Consider the following 16,106-nt stretch of genomic DNA (forward strand, 5'->3'; position numbering starts at 1 on the left):
ATCCTAAGCATTTTGGATAACAGAGATTCAACCAATATCACGTAATGGAAGCAAGGACTTAGTAGATGCAGTGAGGTCATTTGCTTGCTGCCTTGGGTGCCCGTTATCAGGAGAAAGATGGGATAATGCTAATAATAGATAGTACCCTGAGTAGGCAGGTGGAAGAAGCCACTTTAAATACAAGCAGTCCCTGAATTACAAACACCCGACTTACAAACAACCCATTGTTCAGAATGGGAGTGAGACAACAGGAAGCAAGTGAAATCTACCCCTCAGAAAGGAAATTCACTTCTGAAAGTTATTATGATGGAAAGGTGACTCCACTGTAGCTTTTTCACCAATCTCTATTTTCACAACAAGCCACATTTTTCAAAATAATCTACAGAACCTATCTTGTTCATAACTTGAGCACTGCCTGAACTCCATCCAGATTGAAAAGGACACCCCAAATTAAAGATTCTAAGTAAACCTTTTGCCCAATGCATTCATGTTTTGTTACAGCTTTTAAGGCACAAAGCCACTGAAAAGTATTGTCCATGGAAGCCTGGAGTCAGACCTAGAGTTGGCACACCCCATTCCTGCAGGATTTGCTGCTGCCACCATTGCTGCAGTCAGGCTGGTACACTCCTTACCTCATGCGGAAAGACATCTTAATAACAGGTTAGTAGAATAAGGTCATCCATCATTACCAAGTGAAGCAAGGTTAATTTTAGTAGAGGAAGCACAAACACATTCATGGCACTGAAAACTCCCTTTGTGACGTGAACGTATCATTCCTTCATTCTCTATACTACAAACCCTCATAAGAAGACAACCACAATAAAAGAAAAAGATTAAACCAATATAGTCTCTGGTACCTTAATACTTTACTAAGAGAAAATCGGATAGGGATGTAGCTACTTCAAGGGCTTTGGTGAAAGGCGGGACATGCATTAAAGTAGTGGTCCTCCAGGTGTTTTGGTCTTTAACTTTTAAAATTCTTACTGCTTTGGCCAATGATTAGGGATTCTGGGAGATGAAGTCAAAAATACATGTAAACACCAGAATATGGGAGGCATCACATTAAAACAAAACATGTGTGCACATGTTTTTCCTGACCTAGCCACTGTTGTGCATCAGAAGGCAGCATAAGCTGTGTTTACGTCTATCTCTACCAGGTGAGGCATTAAAAGCCTTTACTGACAGACCTAGAAAACAAGGCCATGGAATATATAACATAGGAAGCCTTTAGCTGGGAGACTTAAAAAGGGAAATTCAAACATTCCAATTCAACACATCAGATACTCAGACAGCAGTTGCTTGTGCCTTCAACCATTGACAATTGTTCAGTGATGATGATACAACAACCACTCTAGGTCAGTGTGTACAAAATATGCAAAAACATAAATTTTAGCCCCAGGGTAGTTGCATCTTACTATATTGTGCCATCTTGGAGCTCCCATGCAGACTTGTCTTGTTTATCTTGAAGACCACTGGATTTTCATGAAGTCTGAAGTGATAGCTGCTTCTATATGATGCCCAGAAGCAACCTCATTTGAAATAAATACTATTATTACAAAGTACATATGCAAAATGTAGGTTTAAAATTGCAATGTTATACATTTCCCAATGGAATTTTTTTTTTTGCGGCAGTAGTGGGGATGGACTGTGGTTCAGCATTGCAATACATGCTCCTGCAGTAATTTGGTCCAATATGTGGTACAGTATGACTTTCTTACTTACTGTATGCTTAAAAAAATACCTATAGCACAATGTTTGTGTAGATCAGGGGTTCTCAAACTTTTAAAGTGGAGGGCCAGTTCATGGTCCCTCAGACTGTTGAGGGGACAGACTATGATGAAATAGTCCAAAATTAGGATTGTTGTTGTGTGCCTTCAAGTTGTGTCTGACTTAGGTTAACCCTAAGTCTAAAGTTTAGGTCAGGGGCCAGGTACGTGACCTTGGAGGGCCGCATCCAGCCCACGGGCTTTAGTTTGAGGATCCCTGGTCTAGATCCTCCAGCGTGGTCCTATGGTATGCTTCCAACCCAAGTATAGCCAAAATATAACTATTATTCATGATTTCATGTATCTTTGTGGACTTACATGGAATTCCTATTTATTTATTTAATTTATATACCGCTCTTCTCCCCCAGGGGGATTCAGAGCGGTCTTACATAATGGCACAATGCCACATATAATACAACATGTAGAAAAACCAAACTTAAAACACAAATGAAAGCTGTTATCCAAATCAAACTAAAATAATTAAAACCATGTGACCATTACAAAAGGGAAAATTTCAAGCCAAAGTCAGAGCCAGTCTGTGTTCGAATTAATATTAATCCATCACTAAGTAAACAAAAAAAACCATAGGTTTTCCAAAGACATAAGAACCACAAAGCATTTATTTGTTGAATTCTTCAACCATTTTTTGCCCACATGTTGGAAGTGTAGGAGTGCTTTTCCTTAGTAAACATACAAGCAATCTTCATTCCCCCTGGAAACTGGCTCTCCAGAAGCTGAATTGCAATTCCCATCACCTTACCTTTGCCTATGCTAATTTGGGCTGATGGGAATGGTAGTCCACATGCGGAGTGTTGGTCATTCCTCCACCATAGTTGAGACTCATGTAATATGAATTTTTTATTTCATATTTCCTTGTTCTGCCTGATAACATCATGTTCCAAAACCACTTACAACTTCACCAATAAGATTTAATTTCCTTTGCCAGTTACTCGCCCTGTATTCCATTAGAATTTTCTACAAAAATGACAAGAGGCAACCTGCCAAAATTCCATGACTATATAAACCATGCTCAGATATAAATGGTATTTCCTCTTTAGCAACCACATTTTTTGCTGTTACAATTTTTGTGATCCTTTTCTTGATAAATTCACCAATTGCCTAAATTTTTCACATAGCAGCTATGGAGGTATGAGAAGCACAGTGTGAGGAATTGCATGTGGAAACAAACCTAGGCTGCTTAGAGAAGTGCAGGGGTTCCAGTCCAGTAAGCCCAAGGAGCAAAAAGTCCAGGTGTAGGTCATGCTTATTTTCCATGTCTTTCAGCAGACCATTAAATTTATCTCATAACTGAACAACATTTTCTCCTTGCCATTTTTAAATACAGTCAAAAGATTGGTGATAGTGCATGCCTGTCATGAACCAGGAACAATGGTGGATCTCTTAACGGTGAAGGAACTAGAAGGCAGAGTCTCTTACCTAGCCCTCTGACAGATCTGTCCCTGCAAATCCTAGTTTATAGAGTTCCTAAAACCTCAAGAAGTGGCATCACCAGCTGCCCTCAAAGAGGTGGGACACCTCTAATTTTACGAATGATGTTTGCCAGTCGTTTGGCTAGGCCTCCTCTGTTGGGTTCCTCTATTTGGAAGGTTCTGGTCAGCAAATTATAGAAGGAGCCATAGCACACAGCTACCACAGTGCAAGTCAGGCAGATGACATTGTATGGCATGCTGAAGTCTGGGGTTGGCAGGTTTACTAGCAGCGGTTCTGTGTAGAGACGCACAAAGTAGCTTGAGCCATCAGAGGAAGGAAATCTAGCAGGTCAAAGAGAAAAGGATAGTATCAACTGAGGCTTCAGAGTGAGATGCTAATGTGGTGCAATTTTACACTGACTTCATTTGAAATAATACATCTGAAGGTCATGTGGGGGAGACAAAATGCCATTTGTTCAAAAGGTAGCTTCCAAATAAAACTGATAAATAACATCTACATATGGAAAGCTATGATATACAAGTGCTTTTCCTACAGGCAACACTCACCTTCCACTGCATCATATGAATAATTGATCCTCAGTCTCCTGAGATTTTAACTATGTAGAATTTCATTAAATACTGGATTTCCTCAAATTTTAGCTTATATAAACATGCACAGGCTAGAAGAGTTCACTGTTTTCTTCTAACAGTTCACTGTTAATTAGGACAAGAAGTTTGTCTTGTTGTGTGTGTTCAAGTCATTTCTGACTCATGGTGACCCTATTACAAAGTTTTCTGAGGATGAATATGTATTTGAGTCCTATTCTCTAGAGCAGTATTTCTCAAACTGTGCTCCTTCAGGTGTTTTGGACTTCAGCTCCCAGAAATCCTAACCATTTTACCAGCTGTCAGGAATTGTGGGAGATGAAATCCAAAACATTAGAAGGAGCAGTTTGAGAAACACGGATCTAGAGTTATAGTCCAACACTGAAACTACTATGTCATGCTGGTTCCATATGTTCAGTTAGTATTTAGAAAATACTAGTAACGAGGACAACCTAATACAATTCAGAGATATTCCAGAAGACATAGCCTATTAGGTGTTGGTGTATTGTCAACTTACTCCTAGAAAGGGAATTGCTTTCAAGGAAGAATTAGAGATAACACAATTAAGTAACCTGCTCACTTTGTCTCATGTAAATGTAGAGCGATAATACTCAACCCAACGCAAGTACAGTAGAGTCTCGCTTATCCAACCTTCGCTTATCCAACATTCTGGATTATCCAACACAGTCTGCCTCCTGCCCAATCCACAGCTATTTCTCTAGATAGCAAGGACTGAACTTTTTACAGATTTAACTTCAATGTTGTTACTGTAAGTTCATTTAATGCAATTCTGTCTTTATTTGTAGTCAATTTTTAGTCATCAATGTTTTTGTTGTCAATGTTTCAATACATTACGATTTTTGGTGCTAAATTCATAAATACAGTAATTACTATTTAACATTACTATTTATTGAACTACTTTTTCTGTAGATTTGTTGTAAAACATGTTTTGGTGCTTAAGTTGTAAAATCATAATGTAATTTGACATTTAATAGACTTTTCCTTAATCCCTCATTATCCAACATTTTCGCTTATCCAAAGTTCTGCCAGCCCATTTATGTTGGATAAGTGAGACTCTATTGTACTAACAGTTGGTATACACCAGTTCTAGTAAATACAGTTCAAGAGTCTGATCTCACATATGATCTCTCACACAGATTCAACCCAAGGAATCAACAGTATCAATTCCATGGAAGCTACTCCATGCCATCCATCCCTTTTTTCTTTTCAAGCATTCAGTGCACTCACAGTGATGTAAAGAGTGGGCTCAGATCTTCCTCTTCCTCTTTCATTGCAATGATACTTGGCACCAGGGAACTTAAGACAGATGAACTGCAGATTGAGAAGGAGAGAGAAGATGAATGTAAGTTTTGCACCTTTTGAGAAAAAAAAGCGAGTACAGCCAGATCACAAAGAATCAAACCTAGATACTGTCTGGCTATGGAATGCTGCAGCTTTACCTTACGTAAAAGCCATGGTTAGGGTCAGGAGTGTATTCTGTCCACTTCAACAAGGCTCTCTCAAATTGGATGGTGATCTTTGTGACAGAATTTGCAGGTAGTTGGATCAGCATCTCCAGAAGATGGGGCCGCCGTCGATCCTGAGCAGGTTGATAGTGAATGTAGCCTAGCACCAAAGACATGTGATTATGAGACAACACTTTGTCAAATACGTAAATAAAAGGCTTCCTGGATGTTTAAGGAACACTCTTACACAGGCCCCACTTACCTCCCAGGACATCTACAAGGGCTTTGTGGAAAGAGGATAAACTCTGAGTACTGCAAATTTCCTTGATAAGTCTCTTTTTTGTTTAGTTTTTTGTTTGTTTGTGTGGAATATCAGTTTTGTGGGTTTAGATAAATCACAGTCAAAGACTTGAAAACAACTGAAGGCCACAATCCTATACCTGTTTACCTGGTGTGACGGAACCTTTCTTCAGTTTAGCTCCACAGTTCCAGCCCTTGGTCTCCTGTTACTCTTCTTGCACTTTTACGCTCAATATCTTTCCCTTGGTCTGATATCCAGGCCTGATTTTTACTACTATACTAGACAAATGCTATGTTGATCAGTGGGTTCAGTTGGTAAAGTGTGACAAGTTTTTCCTTTCAGTTCTTCAATGTAATATCATTGCATAACAAATAGGTTAAATAGAAAATCCCTGAACTCTTTGTTTGCCCAGTTTACAAAACTCTATTCAGGTCTTCACTCTTACTGCCTTAAACTAGCCCCTTTTTATTCTACTGCTATCTCTTTAAATAAGCCAACCTCAAATTTACATAATTTCCCCTATAGCCTCCCTTCCACAGCATTTCTTGATCTGTGATTGTCTGGCTCTAATCAGGCTTATTTGTTTCTTACATTATCACTGGGTGTAAACCTAAACTGAACTCACTAGCTTTCAGATAAGTCCCTATAGAATTGCACTGTCCGACTGCTATCCTATATGCACACCTACCCATATGAAACTGGGATCTCAGATTTCAACATATTGGGTCTCAGAGCCAAAATTAACATGCAATAGAAAGGTTGAAGAAGGACCAAGCTTATGCATTCTCAGATCCATATACTATGGCTTCCAAAATATGTGATTGCAACAAACACTTCAGCTCCACAGTTCAGATCTCAAGCTCCATCACAAAGCCAACAACCAAATCAAGGTAATAATCAAGGTAATAAAAAATCTAGAGTGACATATGTGCACCATTTCATCTACAAAGCAAAATGCATCTATGCTCACCAAAAACAGCAATGAAAAGACACACAGAATCATAGAGTTGGAAGAAACCTCATGAGCCATCCAATCCAACCCCCTGCCAAGAAGCAGGAAATGTTTTAAAGGGGCTAAATCTTACTTGGTTTGTTTTCCTTTCCTTTTGTGATAATGCTCAGTGTGTGGATGTAGAGTCTCAAATACCAAGGCACTGTCTCCAGCAGCAGAACAGGAAAAGCTCGGTATGGATGTGTGTTATATACAAGGGTACTGATTTCTCCTGTCTGAAGGCCATAGCCACTCACATAGCGCTGAGCGTGGAGCACAGGGGCTGGCAGATCCACTGCAAGGAGGAGATGAAAGAGTGGGTTAGAACTCATACTACAGAAGCAACAGTTAATTAAGTTTCTGGATAGAGTTATAGTTCCTGTCACCAACTGCCATACTCAAATGTATGCTGAAGTTCCTACATTCAAGGTCCAATAGTGTATTTCTACTGGTTGTTACGTATCTTCCTGGCCTTTCCTCGTGCCAGCTCATGATTTGATAAAGATGTCTGGGAAATCCTTCGTCAAATTTTCTAGTAGTGCAGTGGGTTGAGAGAAAGAGGAAGGAATAAAAGCCCTCCTCAAGTATATGGTTGAATCCTAACTCCTATTTCCCAACCTTCTTTGAACCCCAATATTTTACCTTTCATTTTTTTCTGAGAATTTGTTCTGATTACCACATCTCAATGAAGCTCACAGTTCTCCCACACAATCTGGTTCCCTCAAGCTTTTTTCCATTTTAGTAGAACAGTTTAATGTGGAAAGAACGTATTTACGTTGCTGTTATTGTTAAACAACTGAAAGCCAAAACTCCTTGGCAACTTGTTGCAAATCGCCCAGAGATCCACCAACAGATCCAGTAGGCCCTGCTCTAGTCCAAGTGTGAGCAAAGTGTGACACATTGGCTGCAGGCTTCTGGACTCAACTGCTGTGTTCCTCAAACCCCCTGCCAACTTTCCAAAGTCCTCCAAATGAAAATATTAGCATAATTGTAGGGTTATTTTCACCCACTGGATTTTCCCACCCCCTCAATGCATAAGAATACCCTCACCCATTCCCTACAAACCTCCACTATTCACCAATACCTCTGTTTTAATGAAATTCCTTCTCATAATTGCACTGGGATGTTACTACAAGACCTACTGATGACCACTGCCACATTTAAAGATTGTGAATTAGCATTGAGAAAACTTTAGTTCTCAAGTACTGGGATACTTCTAGGGATAATTTCAGCAGGACAAAAAAAGAACAACTAAGTGTAAACAGTGACACTCAGAAAGCATAACAGAATTCTGGCCCTTAGAATTATTAACCATCAGCAATGAACTGGAGATATAATAGCCTTCTAGGCAGGAAAGCTACTGATAACTCACAACCATCCTGAGGTCGTTTCCATTTCAATTGCACATTGAGGCTGCGAGAACCATTGAAGAGTGCTGGATTCAGGAGGTCATAGACTGCATAGGTCCTCCTGTCACCTTGAACAACTGCTTCGTGTATGGACAAGGGAGCTGGAGAAACATCTAGAAGTTCTTTCTCCTGAAAACATAATAGAAACTGTCATTAGACATCAGAAAGTCAGCCAATCCAGTAACATGTCATCTATACCAAAAGGTACAGTGTAATATTTTGGATTATAATACCCATAAGCCTCAGTAAATTGTATGGGATTATAAGAGTTGCAGTTTAAAAGACTTTGAAAACACCACTTATATAACAGTGTAGTGTAACAGAACTTGAAGGTTTTATTGTAGAAACTACATTAAAGTCAAGAAAGGTACCTAAAGGGGATAAGCTAACACTGAACAATAAGACCGTTTCTTTTTCAATAGAAGTGAGATAATAAAGGATCAGAAAAATATGAGGTTAAAAGATCCCTAGAAATATCAGTTTACATCTCAGAGATATTAGATGAGTAAGAGATGAGGAGATTTTGGGTTACTTGAATCTATTTAAAACTACTGCTGCAGCTCTCTCTAAAATATCTTTAGTTCTTTAACTTCATTTGTAACAGGTTATACTATAGAAACAATAAATGAAGCTGAGAAGAAAATGTTTGAATGCACTCTCTTGTCATGAATTGTCTAGCCTTACTTGAATATGGTTGAAAAGAGAAAAGTTACCTGGCCTCGGCTGGAAATATCAACATAGACTTTGCTTTGAGATGACAGAGGACATGCTTCCGTAAGAGTACGAGAGAAAATCTTAAAAAGAGACCAATCTGCAAGGAAGTTAACATAAAGGTCAGTAAAGATACAGTAATCAGCTGTAAGAGCAGCCATTCTTGATACCACAGGACAAGCTCGCTTACCTTTCTTTCCATGGCCACTAGCAAAAGAATCGAAGACAACAGTGAGGGTCTGTCTGAGTTCCCATGACACACTGAGGCAAGAGGCATCCTAAACGAAAAGGCAAAGAGAAGTACTTCTTTATAAATAAAGGTGAAAATATGTATGTTTTTACCTCAAAGGTTTGAATGATCTCCAACTTGAAATGCTGAAAGGGTTTAAACTGAAAAAATCTACCAGAGCCCCAATCATGAAAATTAGGGCAGGCAGGAAGTCTCCCAAATCCCACAAGAGGAAGGCTTCTCACAGGCTCCTGATGCTCTTGCAACATCTCAAATCTCACATGCCCCCAAATTCCCCCATAAATCTTGCAATAGCAGCCTAGCAGCCATTGCAAAAGAAGACATTTACTCCATGGCTTGGCTTACTCAGAATAGAGGAAGAGCTGGCATGACTCCAGCTCCAATCGCAGCTAAGAAAGCACCCCTGTCCCATTCCATTCCTTCCCATCCAAAAAGTAGTGGCCCAGTGAAAAAGTGTAAGCAGTTTTAAAAATAATAAATTGAGGATATTTTTTCTCACTTCTCTGACTGAACCACCACTAAAATCATAAAGCTAACAATGAGTATTTCTAACAAACATCATTAGAAAATTAATACCTGAGCAACCTTGGGTATATACACTAGTAACTTATAAAAATGCACTGAAATAAAATTCTCATTCATCTGCATTTAAATAAATGTTTGCATTACAGAAACAAAATACAGTCATTGTGGCTCCTTGACCCATTTGTTCCTTACTGAGATGCCCATCTGTCCAGGTACTCAAAGAGTCCACAGTTATAAGGGGAACAGTTGTTATAACATAGTCATCCACAGTAACTGAGTATATTTAGAAATTAAATGTGTTAATTTTGGAGATCCTGTGCCCAGCTCTTCCAAATTACTATTCTACTAAGTACAATCAAACTCACCCTGCAGATGGGACGGATGTGAACAGCCTGAGAGTGATAGCTGCTGTGAAACAAGCGCTCAGCTTTCAACAAAACAGCCAGTCCAGCCTGGGAAGAAAAGACGGGGAAATGGCAGAAGTGATTTCTCACACAATAACCAGAGTAAAGCTTAGGAACTATGCAGACATTGACTACTATTTCCCTCAACATTAAACTTTTTGCTCCAAATGAGAAGGCATATACGAGCCCATAGCTACACATGTCCAAATATATTTTCCCCAGGATAAAAGAGGAGAGGGTTATACCATATCAAGTTACCACATCTATGTGATGTGATGCTCACCTTGGAGCTGCATGGCAGCAATTTCTTCCAGGGGGTGAGATTCTCTGTGCAGACAACTTCACGGGGCAATGCAGCATACCGCAGGAATCGATGGTCTGTCACTAAATGAAGGAACAGAAAGGTGAGATGCTTGGTGAGCCCTGATGTTCCATTAAACAGTTCTTTCAAAAGCACCTGAATGCATTTAATTTCTTTTGGGAAAAAGAAGAGAGTCTGATGAGCTAGTAGTAATGCAATCAGTGGAATTTGGGAGGAAGCTGTCTAGTTTTAAAATGTAATTTTAATTGTCTTTTTACTTTCACACTCATTTAATTTATTTTGATTTTTCTATTTATAATATTTATAATGTATTTGCCTTGTTTTTAAATTCTCCTGTATTGCATCATGTCATTGTAAGCCACCTTGCGTCCCTATGGGGAGAAAGGTGGAATAAAAATAAAGTAAAAAAAACACCCAGCACCTCTATTTATTTGAGGGATCAAAGAAAAATAAGCATCAAAGCAATAAACTGGTGCAAAGAATTTGAAAGCTCAAAAATGGATAATTAATTCTATGGACAAACATATTTAATGGTTTGTGAAAGTTTAGTAAACTTAATTTCTGCAAATCTTGGCAGTTCTTATCAGGAGGAGTAAAGAAAAAAATGGAAAAATATATTGGATGGTCACTTTTTATTTCTCTCTTTTTTATGAAGTTAACAATATCACATTGGCATATGTATAAATGTTTCCATCTTCTAAAGAATGTAGTAATACTAGAAAATGGTGGCAGTGGGGACATATTTGAAACTTCTTGGGAGGCAGACACTTCTATATTGTGAATTATCTGGATGACAGAACAATTTTTAAAATCCACTCAAAGGCAAAATGACAGGTTACTTTTAGAAACCATTGGAATCATGTCTTGTGTCAATTATGAACTCACTAGGTCTGAGTAAAATAACCTTAGCCCCTCCAGATATTTTTTACTACAAGTGATACAATCCTTCACAATTGCCAAGTAGGGCAAAGCTAATGGGACTTGGACACCTGAAAGGTCAACGTTTCTGACCTCTGAACCGGTTAGTTTTGGCAAAAACATTGTTTGATACTATTACAATGATTGTTAAGGATTACTGAACTATAGTGTGTGAAAATCTAGAATCAGTAAGAACACACATGTACAAACCAGTCCCCACAGGTTTTTTTCTGTACTTGTTGGATTTTTAGTGCCATATTTTAAAAGCTTGGCACTTGTTTGTATTATGGGTATGTGTATTCATATAGTGATGCTAGGTTGGATTTTAAAAGGTGTGTTGCTACAGAAATTGTACTGCCATATTGTTTTTTTAAATTATCCATGATGGCTCCAGTTTTTAAACATTTGTTTAAAAATGTGTCTAGTTTAATATAAAGAGTTTCTTTACAGTTTACAGTTTCTTACCATTGGCCAGTCCCAGAGGTTTGAAGGACGCTGTTGGCGTAACAGTGTTGGTGGAATCAATGAAGTTCAGGGAGGCACAGAATATCCCTGAGAGGATATTACTGAGGTCTTTCCAAGCTTTGTCAACACTGGATAAAGAAAATAACAGGTGGGAGATTTCCCTGAAACTTACAAGATATGTTTTATGAATGCTTTCAAAATGCTGTTTATTTTAAAGTTTAAGTTGAACACACCATTTCAAGCATCATTTGAATATCATAGAGAATGCAGAATATAAAATCTATAAAAAGATACCTTAACTTGGGCTCTATTCCCATTTCAGCAGTACCTATTGTAGCAGTAATTTGACAATACAGTAATTAACACTAAAGGATTGCAAGTTTTATGTAGTTGTAAGGAGATTATCCAGGGGCACATCTTTTTCATTTTTGAACTACATTATAATTTTCTGTAGAATGGCCTTCTGGATGTTATGCAACTCCTATTTAGTCCTATCCAACAAGACTGGTGAAAAAGGATGAATTTTGGTAAAGGTCAAATCATCTGGACATGCATGAGAACGGGTGTTTTATGATGAGTAAGGAATCTCTCTTAAATTGTTTTCTTCTTTTACATATTTTCTGATATTTTTAAAAAAACTTTTATTGCATATGTTACAGGTCAAGCTCACGGTTGTGGAAGAAAATAAAAGTGTAACAACTTTGGTATGATTACCCATGACTGAAAGGGAGCACATGCATGAAACAAGCAGCATGTCAGGCACTTACTCAGAGACAGAGTCTTGAAACCAGACCCAGAGCTCAGCCCCAGCGGGAGCCTGCAAGGAAGGCTGCCCCCAGCTCCTCGTCCGCCAGAAGCCCTGAGTAAGAGAGAGGTGCAACTCACGCACTGAATATTTGGAAATGAGCTGCCCCAGAGCTTTAGGGAATAGCCGGTAATGAGAGACTGTGGAAAGCAGAAAAGAAACAAGAGTTACAACAGTATGTTCCTCATCCTCTGACTTCATTTGCCCCGGCATCAAACCAACCCCTCTTTCACACCTTGGAGGAGTGACTTTATGGTACTACGATTTCTAGTATCTGCAGTCAATATTGTCTTCCTGCTGGATAAGGGACTCACTCCCCAGAAAGCACTTTTCCAAGTGAGAGAATAGGAATCAGGTAGCCCTTAAAATGTTGCACTACTTACCAATAGCACTGTTATTTCACATTAATTGCAATGGTTGTGTCCTATGGACTCATGGAAGTAGCAGTTATTTGGAGGTGGGTAGAAGGCATTTAGAAATCTCAGCCAGCTGACACTAATGTCTCCCCAAACTACAGTCAGAATCACACAATCATCAACTTGGAAGTCACTACAAGGGCCATCCAGCCCAACACCTTTTGCCATGCAGGAGCATACAACGAAAGAACAAAGAGCGATACAGGTTAAATGTCCCTTGTCTGGAAATCCCAAATGCTCCAAAATCCAAAACTGTCCACCTGGATGTCTGAGACACTGACACCTTTGCTTTCTTGTGGTTCAATGTACACCAACTTTATTTCCTGTACTAAATAATTTAAAATATTGTGCATATACATGTAAGACGTATGCAAAACATAAATTAATTTAATGTTAAGACTTGGGTCTCATCTTTGAGATACTCATTATGCATATGCAAGTACTGAAAAAACCCAAAATACTTATGGTCTAAAGTACTTTGGATAAAGGTGCTTAACCTGTATAGCACTTTGATTCTATTTTTACTGCTATGGTAGTATCTTATGGAACCCTTGGATTTGTAGATTTAGTTCTTAACTGCCTTTAAGTCAATTTCAATTTATGGTGATCCCACGAATAAGAGGCCTACAAATCTTTCTATCATTTACAGCCCTGCTTGGGTCTTGCAGATAGAAGAATGCGGCTTCTTTGGTTGAGTCTATCCACCTGAATGCAGTCTTCCTCTTGTCCTACTGCCTTCTGTCTTACCAGGTACACCATTGCCTTTTCTGCTGAGTCATGTTTTCTCATGATATGCCCAAAGTACAACAGCTTACTCATCTTGTCTTCTACAGAGAGTTCAGGCTTGATGGCTCTAGGACCCATTCGTTTGTCTTCTTATCAGTCCATGGTATCATTTTGAATTTACACATTTTGAATTACCGTATTTCTTCAACTGTAAGACATCACTGATCGTAAGCTGCACCCGAATTCAGTACCATCACCAACAAAAATACATAAGATAAACCTGTGATTCTAAGGTGCACTCCATTTTTAGAGGTATTTATATATAGGGAAAAAGTGAATATTAGAACTGAAGAAATACAGTAGTTGATTTTCTTCCTATCAGTTTTCTTCACTTGACAGCTTTCACGCCCATGCATGGAAACGGAAAATACAAAGACATGAACAATCCTAATTTTAGTATTCAGGAATATAGCTTTACACTTCAAGATCTCATCTGCCTGCTTCATGGCTGCCTTTCCAAATCTTAGGCTGTATCCACAGCAGAATTATGGAAGTTTGATACCACATTGGCCCCTTTTAAACTGCCACATAAAATTCAGATTATCCTCTTTGAAGTGGATTATATGGCAGCTTAGGCTCATATATTCCAGTTCAAAGCAGATTATGTGGATTGTCTAGTTTGATAATCTGGATTATATGGCAGTGTAAAGGGGGCCATTAACTGCCATGTGACCCAATGCTATGGTATTCTGGGATTTGTAGTTTTGTGGGATATTTACCCTTGCTTGAGTGTGAGAGAGAGCTCTGGTGCTACAACTAGGCTTCTATTACAGATGACCATGACAGCTAAAGTGATGTTGAACTGATAGAATTCCACAGTGTGGATAATCTCCTAGGCCCCATCTACACTGCCATATACTGCAGTTTGAATCTGTATAGACCAGGCATGGGCAAAGGTGGCCCCTCCGGGTGTTTTGGACTTCAACTCTCACAATTCCTAACAGTCAGTAGGTAAAGGTAAAGGTTTCCCCTGATGTTAAGTCCAGTCATGTCTGAGTCTGGGGGGTTGGTGCTCATCTCCATTTCTAAGCCGAAGAGCAGGCGTCTGTAGACACCTCTAAGGTCATGTGGCCAGCATGACTGCATGGAGCGCCGTTACCTTCCCGCCGGAGCGGTACCTATTGATCTACTCACATTGGCATGTTTTCAAACTGCTAGGTTGGCAGAAACTGGAGCTAACAACAGGCGCTCACTCCGCTCCCAGGGTTTGAACCTGGGACCTTTCGGTCTGCAAGTTCAGCAGCTCAGTGCTTTAACACACTTCGCCACCGGGGCTGTATTAACAGTCAGTAGGCTGTTAAGAATTGTGAGAGTTGAAGTCCAAAACACTTGGAGGGCCCAAATTTGCCTATGCCTGGTGTAGACTCATATAACAAAGTTTAACTGAACTGCATTATATGTGTCTACACTGACTATATAATGCAGTTTCAAAATTGCATTATATGGCGGTGTAGACAAAGCCAGATTGTTCTGGTTTCTTGACTGCAGTTTCCACTCTTAGGGTTCATCTGTACTGTAGAGTTAACGCAGTATAACAACGCTTTAACTGTCATGACTCGGTGCAATGAAATGATGGGAGTTGTAGTTTGGTAAGGCAGGCGCCCGCACTCTTTGGCAGATCACACTTCGTAGAACTACAGGCCCCATGATTCCATAGTATTGAGTCAAGGCAGTTGAAGTGGTGTCAAACTGTGTTAATTCTACAGTGTAGATGCCACCGACAATGGCGCTTACCGCCCTCTCGCTGAAGGTCCGAGTCCCAGCGAGTCCGGAACTGGAAGGTGGCGGACAAATCCCCGGATGGGAGCGGGCTGAGGAGCAGCTCTTCCTGCAAAGAATCCCGGGGCACCTCAGCCTCAACCGCCGCCTCCACCAGGCCCAGAAGGAGCAAAAGCTTCACCAGCTCCATTCCCATCTCGCCCATTGCCGCCAAGCCCCGCCCTCCATCCGGCTCTTGCCAGCCAATGGGAAGCGGCCCAAAGGTGACCGTCACCGATAGCCTCGCCTCTTGCTCTCCCTGCGGCCAATGGAAGCGTTCTTTAAAAGTCGTAGAGATCCAAAAAGTAGAGAAGAATACCCCCAGGCCTTGGAAAGGAACATTCCGGGTTGATTTTGGAGAAGACAGGATGAGTAGGAAGCAAATGCGAGTTCCTGGATCTGTAGGTGCATCGACTCCACGCACGGGAAAGCTTGGGCCTTCCCTCCAGGTGTTTTGGACTTCAGTTCCCACAATTCCTAGGCCAGTGGTTCTCAACCTGTGGTCCCCAGATATTTTGGCCTTCAACTCCCAGAAATCCTGACAGATAGTAAACTGACTGATTTCTGGGAGTTGTAGGCCAAAAACATCTGGAGGGCCCAAGTTTACCCACGCCCAGGTTTGACACAACTTTAATTGCAATGGTTCAGTGCTGCGATTTGTGGTTTGTTGAGGCACCAGCACTCTTTGGCAGAGGAGGCTAAATACCATGTAGAACTACAACTCCCATGAACTGTGCTAAATGTGTCTACATCAGTGGTTCTTAACCTGTGGGTCCC

At 40.0% G+C, this 16,106-nt stretch overlaps 1 protein-coding gene across 1 annotated transcript; it reads right to left on the reverse strand.

Moving 5' to 3' along the window:
• Nucleotides 1-2,368: 2,368 nt before the first annotated feature.
• Nucleotides 2,369-15,529, reverse strand: pigt (phosphatidylinositol glycan anchor biosynthesis class T). The gene is made up of 12 exons (XM_003225299.4): nucleotides 15,306-15,529; nucleotides 12,332-12,509; nucleotides 11,565-11,692; nucleotides 10,143-10,243; nucleotides 9,821-9,907; nucleotides 8,871-8,958; nucleotides 8,683-8,780; nucleotides 7,933-8,098; nucleotides 6,655-6,855; nucleotides 5,263-5,428; nucleotides 5,051-5,134; nucleotides 2,369-3,538 (listed from the first exon to the last, which is right to left on the reverse strand). Exons 1-12 carry the CDS (start codon nucleotides 15,493-15,495, stop codon nucleotides 3,286-3,288), a joined length of 1,740 nt encoding a protein of 579 aa, XP_003225347.2. The 5' UTR covers nucleotides 15,496-15,529; the 3' UTR covers nucleotides 2,369-3,285.
• Nucleotides 15,530-16,106: the final 577 nt, after the last annotated feature.

The sequence above is a fragment of the Anolis carolinensis genome, chromosome 4 (assembly GCF_035594765.1).
Source record: "Anolis carolinensis isolate JA03-04 chromosome 4, rAnoCar3.1.pri, whole genome shotgun sequence".
Lineage (NCBI taxonomy): Eukaryota > Metazoa > Chordata > Lepidosauria > Squamata > Dactyloidae > Anolis > Anolis carolinensis.